We start from the raw sequence: 26,150 nt of genomic DNA, 5'->3' as shown, positions 1-26,150 counted from the left end.
AACTGAAGATGATTCAAAGAAATGGAAAGATATCCCATGCTCTTGGACTGGAAGAATTAATATTGTTAAAATGGCAACTACCCAAAGCAATCTACAGATTTAATGGGATCCCTATCAAATTACCCAGGACATTTTTCACAGAACGATAACAAATAATCCTAAAATTTATATGGAATCACAAAAGACCCAGAATTGCTAAAGCAATCCTGAGGAAAAGGAACAAATCAGGAGGCATAACCCTTCCCGACTTCAGACAATACTTCAAAGCTACAGTAATCAAAACAGTGTGGTACTGGCACAAAAACAAACAGATCAACGGAACAGAACAGAGAGCCCAGAAATAAACCCACACCCCCATGGCCAATTAATCTTCAACAAAGGAGGCAAGAATATACAATGGGAAAAAGGAAGTATCTTCATCAAGTGGTGCTGGGTAAGTTGGACAGCTGCCTGTAAATCAATGAAGTTAGAACACACCCTCACACCATGCACAAAAATAAACTCAAAATGGCTTAAAGACTTAAATATAAGACAAGACCCCATAAAATTCCTAGAAGAGACTGTAGGCAAAACATTCTCTGATAGAAACTGTACCACTATTTTCTTAGGTCTCCCAAGGCAACAGAAAATAAACAAAATAAAAACAAAAATAAACAAATGGGAGTCCGCCTGCCGATGCAGGGGACACGGGTTCGTGCCCCGGTCCAGGAGGATCCCACATGCCGTGGAGCAGCTGGGCCCGTGAGCCATGGCCGCTGAGCCTGCGTGTCTGGAGCCTGTGTTCCGCAACGAGAGAGGCCACAACAGTGAGAGGCCCGCGTACCGCAAAAAATAAAAAAATAAACAAATGGGACCTAATCAAATTTACAAGCTTTTGCACAGCAAAGGAAACCATAAACAAAACGAAAAGACAACTTATGGAATGGGAAAAAATATTTGCGAACAATGTGACCAGCAAGGGCTTAACTTCCAAAATATACAAACAGTTCATACAACTCAACAACAACCAAAGAAAAAAACCAAACAGCCAAATCAAAAAATGGCTAGAAGACCTAAATAGACATTTATCCAAAGAAGACAGATAGATGGTCAATAGGCACATGAAATGATGTTCAACATCACTAATTATTAGAGAAATGCAAATCAAAACTACAGTGAGGTACCACCAACTCACACCAGTCAGAATGGCCATCATTAAAAAGTCTATACACAATAAATGCTGGAGAGGGTGTGGAGAAAAGGGAACCCTCCTACACTGTTGGTGGGAATGCAAGTTAGTGCAGCCACTATGGAAAAGAGTATGGAAAACTAAAAAGATATTACCATATGATCCCACGCCTGGGCATATATCTGGAAAAAGACGTAGTTCAAAAGGATACACGTGGGCTTCCCTGGTGGCGCAGTGGTTGAGAGTCCGCCTGCCGATGCAGGGGACACGGGTCCGTGCCCCAGTCTGGGAAGATCCCACATACACAATACACTACTCAGCCATAAAAAAATAATGGCACATGCAGCAACATGAATACAACTAGAGATTACCATACCAAGTGAAGTAAGTCCGAAAGAGAAAGACAAATACCGTACGATATCACTTATATGTGGAATCTAAAATAAGGCACAAATGAACCTATCTATGAAACAGAAACAGACTCGGACACAGAGAACAGATTTGTGGTTGCCAAGGGGGAAGAGAGGTAGGGGAGGGATGGACTGGGAGTTGGGGTTAGTACATATTACATATAGACTGGATAAGCAACAAGGTCCTACTGTATAGCGCAGGGAACTATATTCAATATCCTGGGATAAACCATAATGGAAAAGAATATTTAAAAAGGATGTATATATGTATATAACTGAGTCACTCTGCTGTACAGCAGAAATTAACACAACATTGTAAATCAACTATACTTCAATACAAAATAAATTTTAAAAAAATGATATTTCAGTTTTTACCTATCAAATTGACAAAAAATGTAAAAAATTATAATACTAATCTACAAAAAGTTCCTAAAGTTAATAAGTGAGTTTTGCAAGGTCACTGAATAAAATCAATAGACAAAACCCAATTGTATTTCTATACTAGCACTGAACAGTTAGAAATTGAACCATGTCATTTAGTATAAGCTAACAAAATATGTACCGGAACTATATGCTGAAAACAACAAAACACTGATGAGAAAAACAAAAGAAAATGTAATAAAATGGAGAGATAGACCATGTTCACGGATTGGAAGACTCAGTATCTTTAAGCATGTCAAACATCCCCAAACCGATATACAGATTTAACACAATCCCAATTAAAATTCTAGCAGGGGGGCTTCCCTGGTGGCGCAGTGGTTGAGAGTCCGCCTGCCGATGTGGGGGACGCGGGTTCATGCCCCGGTCTGGGAGGATCCCACGTGCCGCGGAGCAGCTGGGCCCGTGAGCCGTGGCCGCTGAGCCTGCGCGTCCGGAGCCTGTGCTCCGCAACGGGAGAGGCCACAACAGTGAGAGGCCCGCGTACAGCAAAAAAAAAAAAAAAAAATTCTAGCAGGATTCTGTAGACACTAACAAGCTGATTCTAAAATTTATATGGGAATGCAAGAAACTAAACAGTTAAAACAATTCAGGAAAAACAAGGTTGGAGGATTCACACTACCTGACTATAAGACTTACTACAAAGCTGCAGCAATCAAGACAACGTGCGGTATTTGCTAAAGGATAGACAGCATAAACCAATAGAACAGGGTGCAGAAATAGACCCACACATACATGGTCAATCGATTTCCAATAAAGGAGCAAAGGCAATTCAAAGGAGAAAGGACTACTTTTCAACAAATGGTGAAAGAAATGGATGTCCAAATGGAGAAAAAAACCTTCAATCTGGGCCTCATACTTTATATAAAAATCAATTAAAAATGGATCATAGACTTAAATGTAAACGATAAATTATAAAATTTTTAGCAGAAAACATAGGAAAAATACTTACGATCTCCACCTAGGTAAAGACATCTTAGCAATAACATCAAAAACAATCTCTAAAAGAAAAAAATGATGAATTGGTCCTTAATTAAGAACTTTCGCTCTGTGGGAGATTGTGTTAAGAGAATGAGAATACAAGCCACAGACCATAATAAAGTATAAAGTATCTGCAAATCACTTATCTGACAAAGGACCTGTATCCAGACTATATAAAGAACATTTAAAACTCAACAGCAAGAAAACAACCCAGTTCAATGGGCCAAAGATGGAACAGGTACTTCACCAAAGAAATACAAATGGCAAATAAGCCCATGAAAAGATGCTCAACATCATTAGTCATTGAGGAAATAGAAACTGAAACCACAATGAGTTACTACTACACACACCTATTAGAATGGCTAAAACACACACAAAAAACTAGACATTACCAAGTGCTGACAAGTGAGGCAAACTGGAACTCTCACCCATTGTTAGAAGGAATGAAAAATGGCAGCAACATTTAGGTAAACGGTTTGGCGATTTCTTATAAAATTAAATATACACTTATCACATGGCACAGCAATCTGACTCCTAGGGTATTTACCCAAAAGAAATGAAAATTTTTGTTTACACAAAAGCCTATACATGAACAGATGTAGAGAACAAACATACGGATACCAAAGAGGAAAGGGGGGTGTGTGTGGAATGAATTGGGAGATTGGGATTGCCATATATACACTATTGATACTATGTATAAAAGAGATAACTAACGAGAACCTACTGTATAGCACAAGGAACTCTACTCAGTGCTCTGTGGTGACCTAAATGGGAAGGAAATCCAAAAAGGAGGGGATATATGTATACGTATAGCTGATTCACTTTGCTGTATAGTAGAAACTAACACAACATTGTAAAGCAACTGTCCTCCAATAATAAAAAAAAGCCTATACATGAATGTTTACAGCAACTCTATTCATACCTGCCAAAGACTGGTAAAATCCCAAACGTCCTTCAAGGAGTGAACAGATAAATCAAGTGTGGTGCTCCACACAATGGAAAGCTACTCAACAATAAAAAGGAACAATCTACTGATACAAAGAACAATATGGATGAATTTCAAAGGCATTATACTTAGTGAAAGAAGCCAAACTCAAAATGGTACTATAGATTTGTATGATGCTCTGGAAAGATAGAACTATACGGAATGAAGAAAACATCAAATGGTTGCTAGAGGTTAGAGGTGAGGGGTGGGTTTGATTACAAAGGGACAGAAAAAGAATGTTGTGAGGTGATGGAACTGTTCTATATACTGATTGTGGTGGGAGTTACACAACTCAGTGCATTTGTCAGAACTCACAGAACTGCACAACAGCAAAGCAAATTTTACTGCATGTAAATTTAAAGTTAAAATTAAAAAATATATATATAAACCCTAGGTATTACAGGCTGAGACAGACTGCAGGGAAATGGCATTCTCATTAACTGCTGACAAGAGCATAAAGTAGTACAAACTCAATCTGGCAAAACAAGACAATAAAAGCATGAATTCAAAATAAGGCACCATAAGGTTCTGAAGACAAGGAGGATAATAAATACTCTTTAATCTTCAGCACTCCATTCTACATAAGGCACCATAAGGTTCTGAAGACAAGGAGGATAATAAATACTCTTTAATCTTCAGCACTCCATTCTACATATAAAACCCAAGATTCAAATTTTCAGAGTGGTTGGTACATGGTCAGTGTTCAATGAATGATGCTGATGAATGAATGGAAGGAAAGGGTGAATATGCAGCAATTCCACTTTTGGGCATTTGCCCAAAGGAAATAATTAAGGCTGTACAAAAGACTTAATTATTAAGAGGACTATAAAATGCAACATCACACACTCCTTAAAAATGGTCATGTATTTCTCCACTTGCTGGCATAGGAAGATGTCCATGATACATCACTGTATTTAAAAAGAACACTCCAAAACAACATCCAGCACAGCCCCACTTTTGTTCAAAGAAAAACTATAGATCTATAAATCCTATATCTTCTTTTATTCTGCAGGGATGAATAACACATCTGAAAGACTACAGAGCACAATATTAAGTGTTCATCTCACGGCAGTAGGATTACTAGTGATTTTTAGTTTCTTTTTACTTGTCAGCATTTTGTTTTTTCCACAACGAAGATCTGTTATTTTACAATTAACTTTGTTTAAAGAGCACTGATAAGAGAGTCCTAACACTCCTGAGATAAACGGAATCTTCTGGGGCTGAGATATCCAGGAGGAAAAACCACCCTCTTCCTCAGAAGCCCTATCTGAGAGAAGATCCAGTCTCAAAGGACTAGAGGTCTGACCCACAGAGGCTGTTCTCAAACATGCCCTCTGAGGGAAAAAAGGCTGGCACCCACCTGTATAGATGTCCATGAAGCTGTGCAGGGCCAAACAATGGGGATTCAGACACATCTTCACCTGGGCAGTCACCACCTGCAGCCAGCTGGCTGTCAGCAGCCAGCACTCCTGGGGCCCGGCCAGGGAGCTAGTACCAAGAACATCAACAAAAAAACAGAAGGGAAATCAACTTACTGCAGTTCCTGGGCTCAACGATCAATGGCAAAAATCCTCAAGACTTTAAATATAGTAGGCAAATGAAGGTGTTGGACCTTGCGTTCCAAGGATTTTCTAGGTGGGTGTTCCCACTTCCCTGGACTGGCCTATAGAATCACCCCTCAAGTTAATATAATTCTGAACTTATAACCCAATTTAACCAACCCCAATGAATTCCCAAATCCAAGCATTATGCCAGGCAGTCCAGAAGTAAACTAAATCCTAAGTTGGTGATAGTAACATTTCAATAGAAATGATGGATAATCAGTATTATCATTATTATTTTATTTCTGACAATTGGAAAAGTAAAGGAAACCTTAAGAAAAGCTGAGAAGAACATCTTCAAAGGTTATAGCCTTAAAGGTATTTGAAGGGGCAGTACAGGCCATGTAAGATGGGGCAGCTCGGGAAGGGTAAATCTGAAAGAGGTGCTTACTTTTGTCCCCCTTTGAACAATGGGCTGCTACAGAGAAGGCACTGCGTGGATGGAGACTCATAATAATTCGACCAAGAAGTCTGCTCGATGGTGACTGTCTCCTCACTCACGTTGGACAGGACGAGTCGAGAGCTATTGAGTTCATGAATCAAGGCGAAGACCTCAGCCAGCTCTGACTCGTTCTCAGGAATCTGCAGGACTTTGCGCAGCAGCTGCAGCGTTGACTGGCGCTGGATCTCCCTCTGGGCTGCGCTCAGGGGCTCTGTGGCGCTCAGCACATCCGAGAGTGGTGAGCTCGCCTCCTGAAGAGAGTGGATTGATCACTAAGCGCCCAGGGCATAAAGAGCCAGCGTGAGGCCAAAACCATGAGTGGCAGAGAGATGGGCCCATGACTGAGAGCTGGGAAACCTAGGTTCCTAACCAACTCAGCTAATAACTCACTGTGTGACTCACGGCAAGTGTTTTCTCTCTCTAGCGCTGTTTCTCTACCAGTAGAACGAGAGGATTATACGCACCTCTTGGTAATGGTTTCAAGAGTCAGCTCCCATTCACCGGGTATTGGGTTTGGAGGATAACAGTCCAGGGGTTCAATTCTGGTTAGGCCACTGAACAGCTATATATATGGGTGACCCACAGCAATTTACTTAATCTTTCTGAGCCTCAATTTCCTCACCTACGAAATGAAGGATCAAAATACTAATAATCTCCTAGAGTTGTTGTACAGTAAATGAGATAGTATTGCAACAAAAATTCTATGAATGGTAATTATGATTTATAAACAAGTACCTATACAGCTTAAAGCATTTATCTTTAATAGTGTGTGGCTTCTTGGTACAAGGGAACTTTATACACCAGTCAGAGGCTTCCAGGAAACAAGGTTCTGAAACACTCACTGAAACAGGTCCTTCTGAGGCAGGTCCCTTTTCAATGGAGGTCCCTCCCTGATCCCTTGTGCAAATGCAGTGTGAAATCAAGCCCTCCTTCTTGCTCCCAGAGTCCACTCCTTTATTGCAGATTTCATTTTCTCACAGTTGGTAAACCAGTCCACTGCCCTGCTTATTTACTGATTCCCAATACCACCATGAGAGCACACAAAAGATGCTAATTCATATTTGCTAGACACATTATTTTGTTTTATAGAAGTTAACTGCTTAGTAACAACTTATTACTCAGTATAACTACGACAACTCGTCTCACTATCTGTAAGTTTGGTTACCTATCTTTCCCCCCAACTAGACTGTAAGCTCCTAGAGGGAAGTGGCCATGTCTTATTCATCTTTGTAGCCCCCAAAGCCTGACCAATAATAGACATTCAATACATGCTTGCTGAAAGAAAGAATGAATGAATGGCTGTAGAAGAGCTGAGTGACACTAGAATGAGTTGCCCCAGGAGGCTGTGTGTTCCCAGTCAGGACTATGTTGAATCATGGGCTGGAAGATCGGTTGGAAAGCGTACTATCCTTTGGCTCTGAGCCACAGATGAAAGATGGAAAGGAATGAAGATCATTCCAGCCCAGAGATGTTGTGGTCTTAATTACAGCCACTGGCAACAAACTGCACAGGAAATGTATGGTCACCAGAGGACTCCAAAGAGAAGGTACACAAAGGACCTTGGGTTTCTGACCAGTGTTTTATTTTGTGGAAAACAAAAATTATATTTTGCTTCTCCAAAATTTAGAGAATTAGAAGGTGAGGGAATGTCTGAAGATGAGGGTCATGGTGGTAAGCAGCTACCAGTTAGCCCAAGATAGAAGAATATAATAAGAGTGGGATTTGAAACCAATTGGCAAAAGGTGCCTAGATAACTCCTGTCTAACCTGGAAAGTTAAGTCACCTCATCATTCCAGATCTAGAGACCAACATCCATTTTCACACTGTAAGTCACATCAACAGCTACAACGAAACAGGAAAAAGTAATGTTCAGAGCCATCTACCTACACAGAACTCAATTCCATTCCATAATCATGGACTGACACATTATATATGTAAGCTCCAGCATTAGAAGTATGGGAGCTGGGAATTCCCTGGGTGGTCCAGTGGTTAGGGCTCCTCGCTCTCACAGCTGAGGGCCCAAGTTCAATCCCTGGTTTGGGAACTAAGATCCCACAAACCACGCAGCCAGTGGGGGAAATAAAAAGTAGTAGTATCGGGGCTTCCCTGGTGGCGCAGTGGTTGAGAGTCCGCCGGCAGATGCAGGGGACACAGGTTCATGCCCCGGTCCGGGAAGATCCCACATGCCGCAGAGCGGCTGGGCCCGTGAGCCATGGCCGCTGAGCCTGCGCGTCCGGAGCCTGTGCTCCGCAACAGGAGAGGCCCCAACAGTGAGAGGCCCACGTACCACAAAAAAAAAAAAAAAAAAAGTAGTAGTATGGGGGCAACAGACACACCTGTCCTACAAGTAATCTCGGTCTCACAGGGAGCTAACAGAGAGTCAAGACAGGGTGTGGTCAATATTTTCTATTTCTCTATGCTTCCTTAGAACCTTTATATCCACATTTCTACAGAGTTCTAATCAAACTACCCATACCATCTAAATTTTTTCACTTATTAGATCATAAACCATTTCCATTTTGCAGACTAATCTTTATATTTATCTTTTTATGCAACATCTTAATATTTAGTTATAAATATATGTTATAATTTATTTTATTTCAATGGTGGACACAGGTTATTTCTAATTTCATCTGCTGTAATTACAGAATGTATGATGTTCTAGATGGGCTTTAGTTCAGATATTTTGTTTAATTCTGTCTAGAAATATGTATTCTCATATTTGTCAAAAACATGTGCTCTGAATTTGATTCTCAACACCTATCAAGAACCACGAAAATGTGTGTTGTGTGTGTGTGCACCAACAGTTTTACTCTGGGAAACTGACTTAAGGAAATAGTTTAAACAAACAAAGGATGTCTGAGTAATACAATGTTATAATGTTTCTTCATACTTTATTTAAATTCTGGGAATGGTAGCATAACTTTATTTTTTGTAACTAATGCTTTACTTTTTTTTTTTTCTTTTTGCATTTCTATAACCAAATAATTGACATGGAGTTCATTTGGGGTGTAAGTTGTAGATCTAAATCAGTTTTCTTTATATTACACTACAATCATCCCTATTTATTAAATAACATGCATTTTCTTGAAGGAAAAAAAAAAGACAGGGTGTGGTCGATGCTTTTAACGTGAAGCGGAGCACATTAAACACATGGAGAAGCCAAAAGGAAAGCTCACTGCCAGCAGAGGGCACCGTGTGGGACAACAGAATATGATGGAAGGTATGGAACCATTTTACATGCAATTTCAAGGGTTTACAGACTCCTTTAAGCTCAATTCTGAGTGTTCTCTAGGGCTCATGGCCCTGAGAATAAAATGCCCAGATCTAATCCACCTTGCCTGCCTTGTTTTACTGACGGGGAAACAAAAATTCAGGAGAGGGAAAGCGAGCAGCTTAGGGTCACTCCCAGGCAGGTCTCTCAATTCCTAGTCTCAGTGTTTTTTTCCTTTACTTTAGTTCCACTTCCCTTTCTCACAAAGATGATAACCTCAGAACACCATCTCAAGCACAGACCTGAAGATCAAGGGGGTGAGATTCATCTGCCAGAAAGCCCCTCCCCTCCATATGCACAGAAAACTTAGCTAGAGGCAGTCCCCACCCCCCTCAGTCCTGTCCACTCCCAAACTCCCTGACCTCCTGACATAACCTTCTGGGTCTCTCCCTGACTCAAGAACATTCAGTGTGACCCCACTGCCTAAAAAATAAACTGCCAGGTCTTAGCATTAAAGATCGTCCATGATATGGCCCCAATATGCCTTTCAAGACTTGTTTTCCATAATCCTCCCCACACACTCTCTCCTCTAACCCAACGGAACGAACACCAGACTCCCTACCTCTTCACTTCTGCTCATACTAGTCCCTGAGTATATGGCATGCCTTCCCCTTCCACCCACATCCTGCACATCCTGTGAGGTGCAGCTGAGATCTGGAGTAACCAGGCTCCATCTTGGATCCTGACCTGTTGTTCCGCGTGCCATCCTCTTTCCCTGCAAAGCGGATGAATGACATCTCTCTTCTTACCCTCATCCTAGTCATTCTATTCCCTGCCTTAGGTACTACATCTTTCTGTTCACTTAAAAAAATTCACATGTGGAAATTCAGAGGCCCTCTGAAACTGCCTATTTTCCCAGGTTCTAATAAACCAACAAACAACAACAACAAAAAACAAGCCCTAAGAAGCCAAGTGGAATGTGTTTTACTATCCAAACAGTTTGGCCCAACTTCAGGGAGGAGGCCTGCCACACTGCTAGAAGGAAAGCTTTGTGGTTGGCCAAATGCTCTGCAAGAAACCTGAGAAGCAGTAATCTCATCTACAATGTCCTGGGGTTGGCACTCTGTATTTACCAAAATTCTATTTACAGGCCCTTCACTAGCCTCAGAGCTAAAAGGATGTAACCCTTCCACCCCTCTCTTCTTCAGAATCCTCTTTAAGACCCATGTTGGCTTCCCCCCGGCACCCCCGTGAATGAACTTTTGGTCCACTGAGCTAGAAGGTTCACAGAGATCAAGGTATCTGGTCAGCCCCCACAGCTTGGCAAAGAGGACAAGGAAGCCCAGAAAGAAGGCACTTGCCCAGGTTCAGAACCTGTAACTTGGTTCCAGTTCGGGTGCTAACTACTACTGTGTACTAAGAAATCCTTTTATTTCTCCTAAAGCTGGTCTGCTAACAGAGCCCAATCCAAGGCTGTGGGGTGTGTTTGGGGAAGGAACTCACGAGAACCTTGGCGGTTTTCTCAGTCCGGTCTTTGGCAAGGTTAAAACCACAGCTGGGACAAATCCGCGGTTTATGCCGATTGGTGTAGACATAGCTACAAGAGGGATTCTTGCACTTTCCCCGACCTCTTGATGTAGCCAGGCCCAAATCCTAAAAAAGTAAGACTGCAGTTCAATTCTACAAGTCAACTTACACCTGGGCAGAGCCGAGAATCAGGATGACCTGCTGTGGGTAAAACAGAGAGGGCAATCACAAAACCAGATTTAGACGAACTCTCCAAGAGCCTTGAAGCAAGACACTTTTTCTGCAGCTATCCCCTTTCAGTCTTAATACAGCCTAAATAATTGTGGCAAGTCCTTCCCTAACTGTGAAACAAGTGAGTTGAATCTCAAAGGTCAGAAATTCAACTGCCTTCAGGGTCCAGGCAATCAGCAGAGTGAAACAGGTCTGTTCTAACAGAGTGCCAGAGACTGTGGTGAACCAAAGATTTCAAGCTCCAATGAAGATAAATTGTGACTTCTGGACTATTTAAGCTCAAACCTCTGGCACCTAGACTCCTACGACAAGCTACAGTCTAATTAGCCGAAGAGAAGGTCCTGGGCAGTTCCCACCAGATGGTATCCCTAGTGGCCTCTCATAGCCAAACGGAAGAGATAGTGAAGGGATGGATGGCATGGAGAAGGTAGTAATTAGGTCTTTAGAAGAAGAAGCCTGAGCAGCTCTCTAGGATAAGAGAGACACTCTCCCCAAGGATCAGGCCAGATGAGGCACTGACCCACCATACTATGCGCTGTCTTGTTGCTACTGAATCCTAGCACAGGGCATGGCACAGAGCAGGTGCTCAATAAAGTTTCTGAATTTTTAAAAATCTAGCTGCTTTCTCAAGATCTGTGTATCTTACTCATCCAGGGAAACTGCCAAATGATACCTGGCTGATTGGTACCTTAAGGATCAACAAAACTAGAGAACGTTGAGCAAGAGAAGCCCTAACATGCTTTCTAAACCAACAGAGTATTTTACAGACTGAAAACTGAGGACCAGAGAAGGAAAGAGCCTTGCTCAAGGTTAGATGCCATGCTAGCAGCAGAGCCAGAACCACTTTTGGACTAGGTCTTTCGACACCCAGTGTTTACTCCACTGCTCCAGGCTGCTTACCCTGCAAAAGGACGACCCCAGAGTCACACATTCATTTATTGGGATGTTAACATGTGTTATGTTAAAAATAAAAGTGGGGGAGGGAAAACCTTGGTGAGAAACACCAGGCTAAACAAAAGTTGCTTCACTAAAGCACTTCTCAAACCCTTTCAGATACTAGTACTGAATGTGACTCTGTTTTAGGGAGGAAAAAAATACATTTCTCGAACTTATATGTAGACCACACTTTTGAGGCTAAAAGGTCCAAAGGTCCAAAGACTGAATGTTGAAGCTAGACTGGATTCTCATCTCCAGCTACTCTCAAAAGAAGTATCCTGGTCTCAGCTGGCCTACACTTCATGGATCTCATCTGGGAAAAAGAGCAAACCTAGATGATTCACCCAGTAGCTATCATCTGTACCACTGACAGGATCTTCAGAATCTATGATCTAGCCCTCACCCTACTCTCACTCCCAAGTACCACTCCCCACCCACCTCAGACTCCTACTCACTCTCAACCACACAATCAAACCACCTCTATGTCAACCCATCACCTGTCTGCACTTACCAGTGTGACGGTGCAGCTATACTTATATGGAGGAAACATATCAGGCTTGACCTCTACAACTTTCACCTGAGATGTCCTGTTGGCTGGGCCATTTGGTAGCTGTAGATCAAAACAAATTATTTTAGTGCTTCTGAACCTCAGTCAAACTCCTGAGGTCCTGTGTCCTGAAACAGCTTGAGGAAACAGTTGCCCAGGCATTTGTAGAGCTACGCTCCAAATGAGCCCTCTGGAATGCTAGTCAGCAGTCACCAGCCCACCAAAGGTTGAGTGTCACTTTCAACTCCAGGGGTTCCCACACTCTTTTGCACAGCTTCTAACACTGCATATCAGAAACACTATGAGTCTGATTTACAATGTAATAGCTCTGTACACAACTATGTGGTTGAATTATGCTGACATAAAGAAGTCTGGGGAATTCCCTGGTGGTCCAGTGGTTAGGACGCCACACTTCCACTGCTGGGGGTCTGGGTTCAATCCCTGGCCAGGGAACTAAGATCCTGCAACCTGCAACCTGCAACCTGCATGGCACGGCCAAAAAAAAAAAAAAAAAAAAAACAAGAAGTTTGAAAGATTATTCACTAAAGTGTCACAGGTTGAGGGAAAGATCATGGTTGTTTTCCATTTTACCACTATCTATAAAAATTTTCAAATGTTCTATATGGAATGTAAAAAAGAAAAGATGACGAAAGCATTCTAAATTAAAAATAATTATTCTGTAATAATGAATTTAAGTTAATTTTCAGAACATAAGATTTCATGTAACTTAACGGGTTTAAGACTAGTAAAAGGGTTTATGGCTTTTTAACAAATACCCAATTTGCCAATTAAAAGGAAACTACACAGAAGACTGGGAATTTACACACATGAAGGGAATCTAAGGGCTGGAAATCTAGGAAGCAGCTGAAGCAGACTCGATTACCGTCCTTCTATTCCCCAAGATCACACATGCACCCAGTGGTGACACCACATTTGGGTGAAAACAGATCAACCTTCAAAGTAGAAGCTGGCTGATAGCCTTGTTGGGGCAAATTTAGAACTATCAAACAAAAGCAGTTCCCTGACAGAGAGCACATGGCAAGGGAGATGGCAGACTTGATACTCCTATTCCAATTTGGTCCATGTCAGGGTTTTCAATTTCAAACTGAGGGATTGTGAAATTAACTTAATGGGCTGAAACCAGCATTTTGGAAAAAGAAATGGAAAAATGACTGCATAAAATAAGGGCATAGCTTCATTAAACTTTTCATGTGTATATATATGTATATATTTACCGGGCTGTGATGTAGAAATGTGTTTGTTACTGACGGCTATGCTCTCAAAAGTGCTGATTTACGGATCTTTGATCATATTCAAGTCACAAATGGCGAAACAACTAAAAAAAAAAATCTAATAATAAATATACTTGAACACATGCAATTTTGACACCTGAGAAATCTTTAATAGCTCTATCATTAAATGGAATGAACTGTACTGGTTACAAACCAGTACATGGAGAAAGAGCCATGCTTTTAGGTTTAAAAATTACATTTAAAAGATAAACACAGACTAATGCAGGAAAGAACTTGGCTGAATGAGCGCACACCAGACCATCAATATCAGTTATTTCTGGGTGGCAGGATCAGAAGAGACTTATTTTCTTTCTGCCTTACCTGAATTTTCTTTATTTTCTATAACAACCATGCATTCATTTTTTCTAAAAAGACATGACAACTAAATGCAGCATATAAGCCTAGATCGGATCCTGTTCTAACGTAGAAAATGCTATAAAGGACACAACTGGGTAAAACCGACGAAACTGGAATACAAATGATAAAGTATCAATGTTTCAGTAACAGAATATCTCTAGTCTTAGGAAATACACACTGAAGCATTAAAGAGTAAAAGGCCATGTTACCTTTAAATTATGTGTATTTTAAACATACATATATACACACACACACAATGGGGAAGACAAATGAGCACAAATGATAATGCAAAATGGGCTAATATGTTAACAACAGGTAACTAGGTAAAGAGTACATGGGTGCTCTTTGTACTACTTTTACTCTTGCAAGTTTTCTTGTTTTAATTATTTCTAAATAAAAATTTTAAAACATGCATTCATTTTTATAACCAGAAAAAGAAACTAATTAAAAAACAGATAACTCATTCATGCTAACCCTCCTCCCACAGTTCTACCAGTGTTAAGAATAGGCTTTTTGCCTATGGCTTTGAGACACTCAATGGAAGTCCTGTTCTCGGAGCTGTCAGCCGCCCCCCCAACAGATGGCTCCCCCTCTGCGGAAAGGGTCTTACCTTCACCTCACCAGTGCTAGATGGCTGTTGGATGGGCTGGCCCAGCTGCTTCAGCGTGCTTGGCTTCAGGCCACAAGTCCTCACAGAGGGAGTCTTATCTGAAACAACCAGGAGCCAGACTGGTGACTTAAGTGCATTCAGAGTCTCCCTAAGTCTCTCATCTCCATGCTCAACCCCCACTCCTGTCCCCTTCCCTTTAGAGAGTCCCTCCTCCCGAGTCTGTCCCAGACCTTACCACTCAGGGGAAAGGCCTGCCTGGCCCTGGGCAGTCCCATGCTGCTGCCTCGACCCACGTTAGCTGGGGCTGGAAGAATTGCTCTCATGGGTCTTGCTGCAGCCAGTAACGAGGGCTTGCCCCGTGCTCTGCCTTTAAGCTCTGGGGCTCTGGGCACAGGAATAAGCAGGTCAACTCTGAAAAAAAACAAGAAGGGAGCTCTCCTAGAAATTCCAGACCAGGGGGAAGAAAACCGAAGTGCAATCTTCAGATATCACTTTATTAGAATAATGTCCTGGTTAAACTGTCAGGCTTTAGACATTAATTAAACCATTAAATAGCTGTGTAACCCTGGGCAAGAAATCTTACTCTTCTGTTTACCTCGTTTGTAATATGCAATTACATGTATTTCATGGGGTCATTATAAAGATAAAAAAGTGCAAAACAGTGCCTACAGTGAGGGATATCAATAGCTACTGTAGTTATAACATCTAATCTGCCTCTAATCAGCCCAAGTATTTAAAGTGTATCAGTCTCCCACATGAGGGCGGCTGAGAGACCCTGGGGAACAAGGTTCATGTTTTCTTCATCTTTGTAGCTCCAGTGTTGAGCATAAAGTCTGCCCATAGAAGGCCTCAATACACATTTGCTAAAGTGCTTCACCTGCCCCAAAGTGCACAGCTTCATTCTCTAAGGACACGGAACCATCTCAAAGTATACTGTTAAATTTTAAAAGACAAGATGTCAAAGTATGTATGTTATGCTACCATTTGTGTAAAGAAAGGTGGGGGGGGCTTCCCTGGTGGCGCAGTGGTTGGGAGTCTGCCTGCCGATGCGGGGGACGCCGGTTCATGCCCCGGTCTGGGAAGATCCTACATGCCGCGGAGCGGCTGGGCCTGTGACCCATGGCCGCTGAGCCTGCGCGTCTGGAGCCTGTGCTCCGCAATGGGAGAGGCCCATGTACTGCAAAAAAAAAAAAAAAAAAAAAAAAGAAAGGTGGGGGGAAAAATATATATCACACACACACGCACACACACAGCTGACCTTGAACAGCACGTATTAGGGGCACTGACCCCCACAGAGTCAAAAGTCCACTGATAACTTCACAGCCCTCCATATCCAGGGTTCCACATCTGGCAGATTCAACCAACTGCACACCATGTAGTACTGTAGTACATACATACTGAAAAAAATCCACGTGTAAGTGGACCCACGCAGTTCAAGTCCATGTCTATTCAAAAGTCAACTATGTACATGTATATATATATGTGTGTGTACACACATGTATTTTTTCCCTACCTTTCTTTACACAAATGGTAGCGTGACATACATACTTCGACATCTTGACTTCTAAAATTTAACGATATTAATTATAAACACACATACACTCCTATTTGTTTGCATATACTTAAAATTATCCCCCCAAACACAGAAAGTTGGGAATATTGTCTCTGGGAAATGGGAATGGAGCACCCAAGGACGGGACTGAAAGGAGATTTGTTTCAGTATATATTCCTTACACTTTTTCAGTCTGAACTATGTGAATATATTTTCTATTCAACAATAAAAGTTTTTTTACTCGTAATAATATAAACCAGAATTTCTAAACCTTGGCACTACTAACATTTTGGGCCAAATAATTCTCTGTTGCAAGAGGCTGTCCTGTGCATTGTAGGATGTTTAGCAGCATCCTGTGGCCTCTACCCACTTGATGACAGTAGCACTCCCTCCCCAGTGGTATCAACCAAACATGTCTCCAAACATTGCCACAATGTCCCCTGGGGTACTGCTCCCCTTTGAGAACCAATGATATAAACAAAAAAGAGCCTTCCATTTTAAGACCATAGCTGCCTCTGTAAAGGAGCTACATACATGGAGAATTCAGTCAAGCCTCTAAGGTGAGAAAGCCTTCAAGGAAGGGAGGAAAAACAGCCCACACTTACAGACCTCTCCTATCTGCAAGGCACTGGGCTGCAAGCTTTACACACAACCTTTTTCAGGCTGTGTGGTCAGCCATTGAGGATACGATTCTTTTTTATAACACCCAACTCAAGATTTTTCAGAGGGGAAAATGGGTATGAAGTGACTATGCCCACGGTCAAACAGAAGCCCTGGACAGAGTCACAACCAGAATTTAGTTCTCTGACCACGAGGACAGGAATCTTTATTATATAAAGATGCCCTAATAAGGCTTCTCTTTTCAAATGCAATATCCAGAATTGGACACTAGGTTTGTAACATTGCCCACAGCCTGTACCAACAAGACTCTGTAATAACTGCTTTAGGGAGACTGACAAGAAGAGATGTATAAGGGACGGGACAGCAGTGAATAGACAGCAGAGTGTAGGAGGACAGGCAAATAAATGTCTCTAGGCCTCAGCTTCTGTATCTCTAAAATACAAACCATGAATTGGGCTCTGCTATCTCTCTCAGGAATGCTGTAAGGATATGGGACAAAATAAACACAGGGCACTACGCAAGCTGCTGTTCTAAACACAATGCTGTAATATATAAACACATTGGGGGACTTCCCTGGTGGTCCAGTGGTTAAGAATCCATCTTGCAATGCAGGGGACGCTGGTTCGATCCCTGGTCAGGGAACTAAGATTCCCACATGCCGCGGGGCAACTAAGCTCACGCACCACAACTACAGAGCCCGCATGCCACAACTGCAGAGCCCACGTGCTCTGGAGCCTGCGCACCACAACTAGAGAGCTCGCATGCTGCAACTACTGAGCCTGCACGCTCTGGAGCTCACGCGCCACAACTAGAAAGAAGCCAGCGCACAGCAACGAAGAGCCCACACGCTGCAACAGAAGATCCCAATGTGCCGCAACTAAGATCTGACGCAGCCAAAAAAATAATAAATAAATAAATATATAAATGTTTTTAAAAATAGGGGGAAAAAAATAAACACATTGGGTTACCCTGTAGGCTTTTTAGGAGCAGGGAGTGAATTGGAGGTGCTGGTCCCCTCAGCTGGTGGTGGCACGTCTAGTCCAGGACTGTCATTCTCAGTTGTCCCCAGAGAGACCTCACGCTGCACACCACTCTTGACCACTGGCTTCTTAATGACTGCTGTACCACGATTCCCAGGAGTTTCCTTGACCAAAACATGGGCATCTGAGATGATCACTTCCTCCCACTCATTCTCCTCACCCACGTCTCTTTGAGGAGCTATACTTAGGAGCTGGCTTACAGCTTCTGAGTTCTCCAGAGTCAGTTTGGAAGAGTTTTCCTTAGCAGAATTTTGCTCGGAGGTGAGAGGCTGCTGATTTCTTTTAACCACAGAGCCTTTGGAGGAGACTCCAGAAGTCAGTTCCACTTTGACTTTGGCTGGCTTTTCCTAGAAAAAAAAAGAAAACCTTTCATGCATATAGCATTTTACAGTTGACAACACATTTACAAATATTCTCCCATTTGACCCTTGTAACAATAATGTATGAGCAACATATAAGAAGCTGAGGCTGAGAAAGGAAGAGGCTGACTTCAGGTCCCAAGTATAAAACTGGCCTGAACCTAAGTCTTCTGATTCCAGTTCCCTTTCACCACTGCATTCAATGTCCGAGTTAGGATAAGCCTATTCTAATAAATTTCTTAACGACATGTTTCTTCAGGTTTCAGCGAACAAATGCTGACATTGTTTTACCTCGACCTTTGATTGTTCAAGGCCCTCTCCTTTATGTCTACAAAGAGGCTGATATACTGCCATATTGGGCCTAGAAGTATTAGGTTGTTTACCTTGGTGGTCCCTTTATGAGACTCACTTAATCACAATGTGGTCACAATGTCGCAAAGACTGAATGCTTGCAACTCCACTGGGGAAAACTCTCATCTTTTTCCCAGATTTTTTCAGGTTGAGTCCTAAAAGTCAGCGTAAGGCTGATTTACACATACACCACAAACTTCTCACTGGGTCAAATCAGATCACACACGTTAATTACATGCTAGAAAAGGTTCCGACTCACTAAAAATACCAGCTGCTGCTATCTCAGACAGACCCGAGGTTTACATACATATATGTACACACGAACACTTAAAAAAATTTAACAGTGGACTTCCCTGGTGGTGCAGTGGTTAGGAATCCGCCTGCCAATGCAGGGGACACGGGTTCAATCCCTGGTCTGGGAAGATCCCACATGCCACGGAGCAACTAAGCCCGAGGGCCACAACTACTAAGCTTGCACGCTAGAGCCCGCGGGCTCTAGGGCCCCCATGCCACAACTACTGAGCCCACATGCTGCAACTACTGAAGCCCACGTGCCTAGAGCCCGTACTCCACAACAAGAGAAGCCACCACAATAAGAAGCCCGCGCACTGCAACGAAGAGTAGCCCCCGCTCACCGCAACTAGAGAAAGACTGCACGCAGCAACGAAGACCCAACACGGCCAAAAAAAAAAAAAAAAATTAAGTGTTCATCTCTGTGGTGGGTCTCAAAGGTTTTTTCCTTCCACGTGAATAGTGAAAGGCACTATAAACTAGGAGACAAAACACAAAAGCTGCACTCTGTCTAGGCTCTGCTTCAACCTAATTGCTTATGTCACCTAAGGCAAGCTTCATCTGATTCCTCATTTCCCATTATGGAATAAGAGAGCTCTGTGTTTGTCAACAGCAGCAAGATAGCCTTTTGGGTGGCCCAGCTCTTCATGGTGGAGGTGCAGGACCCCCTGCACTTCACAGGAAATTCAGCATCTGTGCCCAATGCCATTAAATTTCAGTATTATCTCCCAGTCACTGACTATCAAAAACCCCTTACATTTCAGAAGTCCCTCTGGGCAACACGGTGCCTCTGGTTAAGAATCAATATAGACAACCTTAAGAAATCTCCAGTAAAGCATTCTCAGATTCTAACACACAATTACAAACCATGAGGACAAGAAAAATTCCAAGTAAACTGTACTGAGCTTACTGACTGCTAAAGAAGGAAGAGTCAGCAGAAAAACAGGAGACAAGATAAACTAAACCCCTGAGATGAGAACTTTGAGCAGAACACTGCCCACTAAGTAGGCTATAGACAAAAATTCTTTGCAGGAAGACTGGATATTTAAGCAATCAGAGCAAAAAACTCCAGCTGGTGATCTCACATTTCCTTAACTCAGCCTATCCTTTTTAGATGTCACTTTCTTTCAAGATGGAAGGCAAATACTACCAGTTCCTCGACCAGAGACCTCAATTACTGCTATCAGAGAGCCCACAGTAATGAGGCCTTGAGCTATATACCATACCTTGAGCCTTATATACCATCTTTTGTTCCATCCAACTCACTGGGAACTGTGCCACGTTTCTTGGGCTAATTTTAGCCAGTATGAACTCCAGAACAATATAAGAAAAGGTGAGTCATTTCCTGACTGGCACGGACACATTTGGAGCTTTTAGAAACTATTTATAATTGCTCTTTCAAAAATCAGAACTCAGGAAATCTTAAGATTCTGCAGGTAAACAGCACAGCAATGCCTGAGAAGTATGGTTTAGTGGAAAAGGCGACAGCATAATTAGCAATGTGAATGTAACCAGTCACTTCTCCTGAATCTCTTTTTCCTTAGCTGGAAATTTGGGAGTTGAGCTAGCTGATAACCAACGTCACCTTTATCTCTAAAATTTTAAGTGCATTGATGCTACATTGTTACCTTTTTTCTTCTCACACTCAGGTATTCTGTTCCTATGAGATTTAGAAATCACAGTATCTGCTCTTTACATGGTAATTCTTGCAAAAACCTTTGGGAAGAATATTCTGACTTAGCAAGTAAAGACAGGACAAGTAGCTAAGAAAAAAATTGTTTTCATGTCATGAGTTTGATCTCAAAAAGAGAATGGCTCAAAAGTTATTCAATCAAAGGGGGAAAAAAGACAAAATGAAAAAGGAAAGAAAACCAAAGTAAAAACAGAATCTGAAGCAGACTAGGCACAGGATCGGTTACACTCTTTCATGCAAAAGCACAGGAAATAAGGTCATTTGACAGACCTGCTGTGCATCAGTGAAGAAGGACCAAGGAGGAGTCCAACAACTATCCAATTCAATCTTCCTACTGCAGCTGGGGAAGTACATTTTGGGAGAATAATTAGGGTAGGAATAAACGAAATGGCTTCACAGTGCACACTAAAAACTCCACAAGGCCCTAGGTACTTCCTGCCCCTTGAAATGTTAATTGTCTCTACTGTTGCTGTTAATATTAATTATATTGCTGCCAACAATGGAAGCAGTGAAGCGCTACTGAGGATTGAATATTTAATACACTAGGAATGTGCCATCCACTTCGCATGGATCATTTCATCTGACCCCTCCAATAACCCTAATGAGGTAGGCACTATTGTTAACTTCCATTTACAAATGAAAGGAAGCCTAAATCAAGAACAGAGACATAAAATGACTTGCCCAGGGTTACAAAGCTAAATACTTGGGAAGTAGGGTTTGAACTGAGGAAGCTGACTCCAGAATTGTATTCTTAATTATTAACCTATTCTGCCTCCGAAATCGGTGCTATCCTGAACTCCAACACTCAGCCAGAGGGCAAAAGTCACCATCCAGTAATTTTCTGAGAGTTGTTCTGTGGAAACCGCCCAAAGGAACTTAAGTATGCTGCTATTTAAGTTTTCTCTACAGAACTGAGTTTGGACCATGAGTCAAACACATGACGAACACAATCCTAACCTAAGCTACTTTCACAAAAACAACGCCTTCTTTCCTCTTCTATCTATCCAAATTCTACTCATGTTTCCAAACCATCTCCTCTATAAAACCACCTGACTATTCTAGTCCTTTTGTCCCTAAATAATTTATATCAAAAATGTGGCAAGTATGTATGATTCATGTAGTCAGCATACAACAGGTAACGAACATGTGCTGAACTGAACGTCACAGGGGCTCAGCTGTGACGCTCATTTATTTACTGAGCATCATTTATTTGGAGACAGAGGTATACATCTGGAACGTTAAGCTATGGGAGACCTGAATATCGGGTTAAAGACCTCCACTTTTAATAGGAACTATATGAAACTAAAAGGACTCTGAGCTAGGGAATGAGAGGTGCGCTGTGCGTGTGAATAGCTAAGCAGTCAGTGTGGAGGGTGGATTGTTAAAAATGTAACCCTAACAAGAAATGAATGATTTAACATGGTGTAGTCATTCATGGAAAACTATGAAGCAATTACAGATAATGTTTTTGAAGAATATTTAATGGCATGATATGTTAAAGGAAAAAAAGGCAAGATACAGAACTTGTATATCCACAGAAAAAGACTGGAAGAAAATATACTGAAATCTTAACAATAGCTTTTCTTTGGATGGTATGAGATTACGGATAACATTTTATTCTTTCTTTTTAAAAAGAAAGAAACTGACTTATTTGTGTCGTCAGAAAATTAAATGAATATTAATTTAAGTCATCTGTTCTTAAAGGGAATAATAAGCCTACTTTGTGGGGTTTCCAAAGCAGTGATGGCCAATGAACTTTACCTTTGGGATCCACTTCCCTCCTAGGAAGTTACCACAGGTAGGGCACTTAGGTGGTTTGTGCCTCGTGACATATGTGAAGGAGCAGCCTGGGCTGGTGCATGTCCCATGGCCCCGTCGGGTGTACGTAGTAGTCTGTGTTTAAAAAACAAATAAAAAAGAGCAAGTCAGAATCAACACCACAGTCTAATCTCTGTCAGATCCTGATGACCATTATAACCACAACAATGCCAGGAGGATACCAGCTTGCAGAAGGTTAGCCAATTCATGGTATCTTAAAAGGTCAGAGTTGGAAAGGTCCTAAGATACAACTAACTAGTTCAGTTTTTAGAAATGGAGAAAGTGAATTCAAATGAAGAAAGACAGCTGCCCAAGGTTACAGAGTTAGGTACCAGAAGTATAAAGGTAAGAAGAGTTGCAATTAATTAAGCAAAGTACCACACAGTGCTAAACACTCTACCAATATCTCATTTAATGTTCTCAGCAATGCTATGAAGTATTATTACTACTGAGGTTCAGAGTATTTAAATGCTTTGCCTCAAATCATGTAGTGACTCAAGGACAGAGCTAGACCTAGAAGACAGATCTTATTGATTCCTGGTCAAGATTACTTCCACGCATCCTGCTGCACCCTCTGGCTCTCAATACTTCAAAGAATTTGCTTCTTCATTCTTGTTAGTTAAAAATCAGAGAACCTAGGACCTACGGTTCAAAGATATAAAAAAAACAGTCCAGTCGCTAAAATAATGAGAGGGAACTCCAGTTGAAACCAGGTCCTCTGACACTCCACAGAATTTGATCATCTGCGTACAAATATATTCAGCCACTGGCTTGCACCATCTCCGATGATTTCCCTTTGAACAGAATGTATTACATTTCAGCTACAAATAGAAATTAGCCACACTCCATTTCTTGATTAATGCTGGAAAGAAAACACTTCCCTGTCAGATTTGTTCTGTCGCTTATGGTTTACTCAGCTACTAATCCCAACCTCCCTAGCCTGGCCAGAAAGCAAAAACTTCCCTTGGGAAACACCAAGCTGCCTCTAGGCTACCTCTGGCCAGAACACCTAAGGAAAAGGTGATTATGACAGTGATAGCAGGTCAAAGATGAGTGTGAAGTTGTGTGGCACCAAGGAAAGAGACCAGGGTTTGGGTTCCAATTTTGTCACTGACATACTGAATGAGCTGGGGGTAAGTCATCTTAGCTCTTGGGCCCTTGGTTTCCTCTTCTGTAAAATCACCTGCCCTTTCTGCTTAATGGATATATCCTGAGGAGCAAAAAGTTTGTGAGACTATCATTAATGGGTAAAACATTATATCTTATCTTTTCTCAGACTGTGGCCCCACGTGGAATATTCATTCTGAATACACCCTCAGAGCAAAGTTAGTGCTATAAATAAATTACCATGAATTTGGAAATACTCCTGAACAGCAACTTATAGAAATGACTTTAGGAAATAATGCTAGTGTTCAAGGCTGATGCTGCCTTCTTAAGTATTTCTAGAAGAGCCTGGCTGACACTTATTAAACCATGAAAGAATACAAATTTCCAGAACAGGAAAGGCTCAGGAAAAATAATTAGTTTATTACAACTTTCTTATCGAAGAAAGTATTGTTTATCCACAGCAGGGGTTTTAGAGGATAAGACAGATTGTGACAAGTTAAAGCTATGTACTATTAATCCTAAAAGAAACCAATACAATAACCAAGACAAAGTTAATAGCTCATAGGCCAACAAAGGAGATAGAATGGATTCATAAAATATACTTAATTATTTCAAAAGAAAGTACAACAAAACAGATAGGACCAAAACAATAACAACAAATAGTAAGAGGACTGATTTAAACCAAACCACATTAATAATCACATTAAATACATACAGCCTAAATACTATAATTAAAAGGCAGAGATCATCAGATAGGTCTTGCTCTTAGAGCCAAACTATATGCTGCCTACCAAAAAAGGTACAGTAGAAATACAAAGGTACAAACAGGTCAAAGGATGGAAAAAGATATACGTTGCTAATAACAATAATCAAAAGAAAGGTTGATATCAGAACTAAGTAGATTTCATAGGCAAGAATACTGCCAGAGATAAAGGTCATTTCATAATGAAGAAGCATTCAGTTTATCCAGAAGACGTAACAATCCTCAATGTTTGTGTACATAATAACAGTCAAAATACATGACACAAAAACTAATAGAACTGCAAAAAGAAACAGATAAATCTACAATGACAGATGGATGCTTTCTCTCAATAATTGACAGAAACAGTAGACAGAAAATCAGGAAGGATACAAAATCAATAAGGAACACTATCAATCAACTCAATCTAATCTGAAATGTATAGAACACTCCACCCAACAGCAGGAATACATATTCTTTTCAAGTGCACATAGAACATTTATCAAGACAATCCATATTCTGAGCCATAAAATAAACTGCAATCAATTTAAAAGGATTCAGGCCTTATAAAATACAAAGTTCTAACCACAATGGAATCAAATCAGAAATTGATAAAGACAGACACCTGGAAAATCCCAAATATCTGGAAAATAATTAAGTAACTCATGGGTTAAAGAAGTAAGTTAGAAAATACTTTGAACTGAATGAAAATGAAAACTGCACCGTATCAAAATTTGTGGGATGGGCTTCCCTAGTGGCACAGTGGTTAAGAATTTGCCTGCCAATGCAGGGGACACAGGTTCAAGCCCTGGTCCGGGAAGATCCCACATGCTGCCGAGCAACTAAGCCCATGAGCCGCAACTGCTCAGCCTGCACTCTAGAGTCACAAGCCACAACTACTGAACCTGTGTGCCACAACTACTGAAACCCGCACACCTAGAGCCTATGCTCCGCAACAAGGGAAGCCACCGCAATGAGAAGTCTGCGCACCACAGTGAAGAGTAGCCCCTGCTCCCTGCAACTAGAGGAAGCCCCACGCAGCAACAAAGACCCAATACAACCAAAAATAAATAAATAAAATAAATTTATTAAAAAAAAATTTGGGGGGGATGCCACTAAAGCAGTGCTTAGAGGGAAATGAAGCACTAAGCAGCTATATTACAAGAGAAGCTCTCAAATCAATGACCTCAGCTTCTACCCTAAGAAACTAGAAAAGACCAAATTAAACCCAAAGTAAGCAGAAGAATGATAGAAATGAGTAAAACAGAAAGCAGAAAAACAATAGAGAAAATCAATGAAACCAAAACCTTGTTCTCTGAGAGCAATAAAATCAGTAACCTCTAGCCAAGCTTATCAGGAAAAAAGAAAGAAGACCCAAATTACCAGTATCAGTAATGGAAAGTAAACTCACTACAAATTCTATAGATATTAAAAGGATAAAAATTCCACAAAACTTTAAACATAGAATTACCACATGATCCAGCAATTGTACTCTTGAGGTATATACCCAAAAGAACTGAAAGCAGGGACTCAGACATTTGTACACCAAAGCTCATAGTAGCACTGTTCACAACAGTCAAAACGTAGAAACACACCAAATGTCCATCAATGTTTATGAATAGATAAAAAAAATATAGTATACACATGCAATGGAATATTATTCAGCCATAAAAAGGAGTGAAATTCTGATACATGCTACAAGATAGATGAACCTGAAAACATTATGCTAAGTGAAAAAGTCAGACCAAAAAGGAAATATTTGCATGATTCCACTTATTTGAGGTACCTAGAACACACAAATACTAAGACAGAAAGTAAAATAGCAATTACCAGGGCTTGG

At 41.3% G+C, this 26,150-nt stretch overlaps 1 protein-coding gene across 3 annotated transcripts in view; it reads right to left on the bottom strand.

Moving 5' to 3' along the window:
• Positions 1-26,150, bottom strand: part of HMGXB3 (HMG-box containing 3) — a gene marked incomplete at its 3' end in the record, with an annotated part of 58,325 nt that overhangs the window by 19,716 nt on the left and 12,459 nt on the right. The window contains exons 6-14 of one of the 3 annotated variants that reach the window (XM_079917726.1): positions 22,408-22,539; positions 18,153-18,299; positions 17,881-18,056; positions 14,975-15,150; positions 14,740-14,837; positions 12,445-12,543; positions 10,743-10,892; positions 5,975-6,276; positions 5,343-5,470 (exon numbers count right to left, since the gene is read on the bottom strand). In XM_079917726.1, the coding sequence (XP_079773852.1) occupies positions 5,343-5,470; positions 5,975-6,276; positions 10,743-10,892; positions 12,445-12,543; positions 14,740-14,837; positions 14,975-15,150; positions 17,881-18,056; positions 18,153-18,299; positions 22,408-22,539 (1,408 nt within the window). Of the gene's footprint in view, positions 1-5,342; positions 5,471-5,974; positions 6,277-10,742; positions 10,893-12,444; positions 12,544-14,739; positions 14,838-14,974; positions 15,151-17,880; positions 18,300-22,407; positions 22,540-26,150 lie in introns of all 3 variants that reach the window. The other 2 variants (XM_079917724.1, XM_079917725.1) reach the window with 2 other exon arrangements.

The sequence above is a fragment of the Stenella coeruleoalba genome, assembly GCF_951394435.1.
Source record: "Stenella coeruleoalba genome assembly, chromosome: 3".
NCBI classification, from domain to species: Eukaryota; Metazoa; Chordata; class Mammalia; order Artiodactyla; family Delphinidae; genus Stenella; species Stenella coeruleoalba.
The sequence above is the reverse complement of the archived record's forward strand: the minus strand, read 5'-3'. Positions and strand labels throughout refer to the sequence as shown.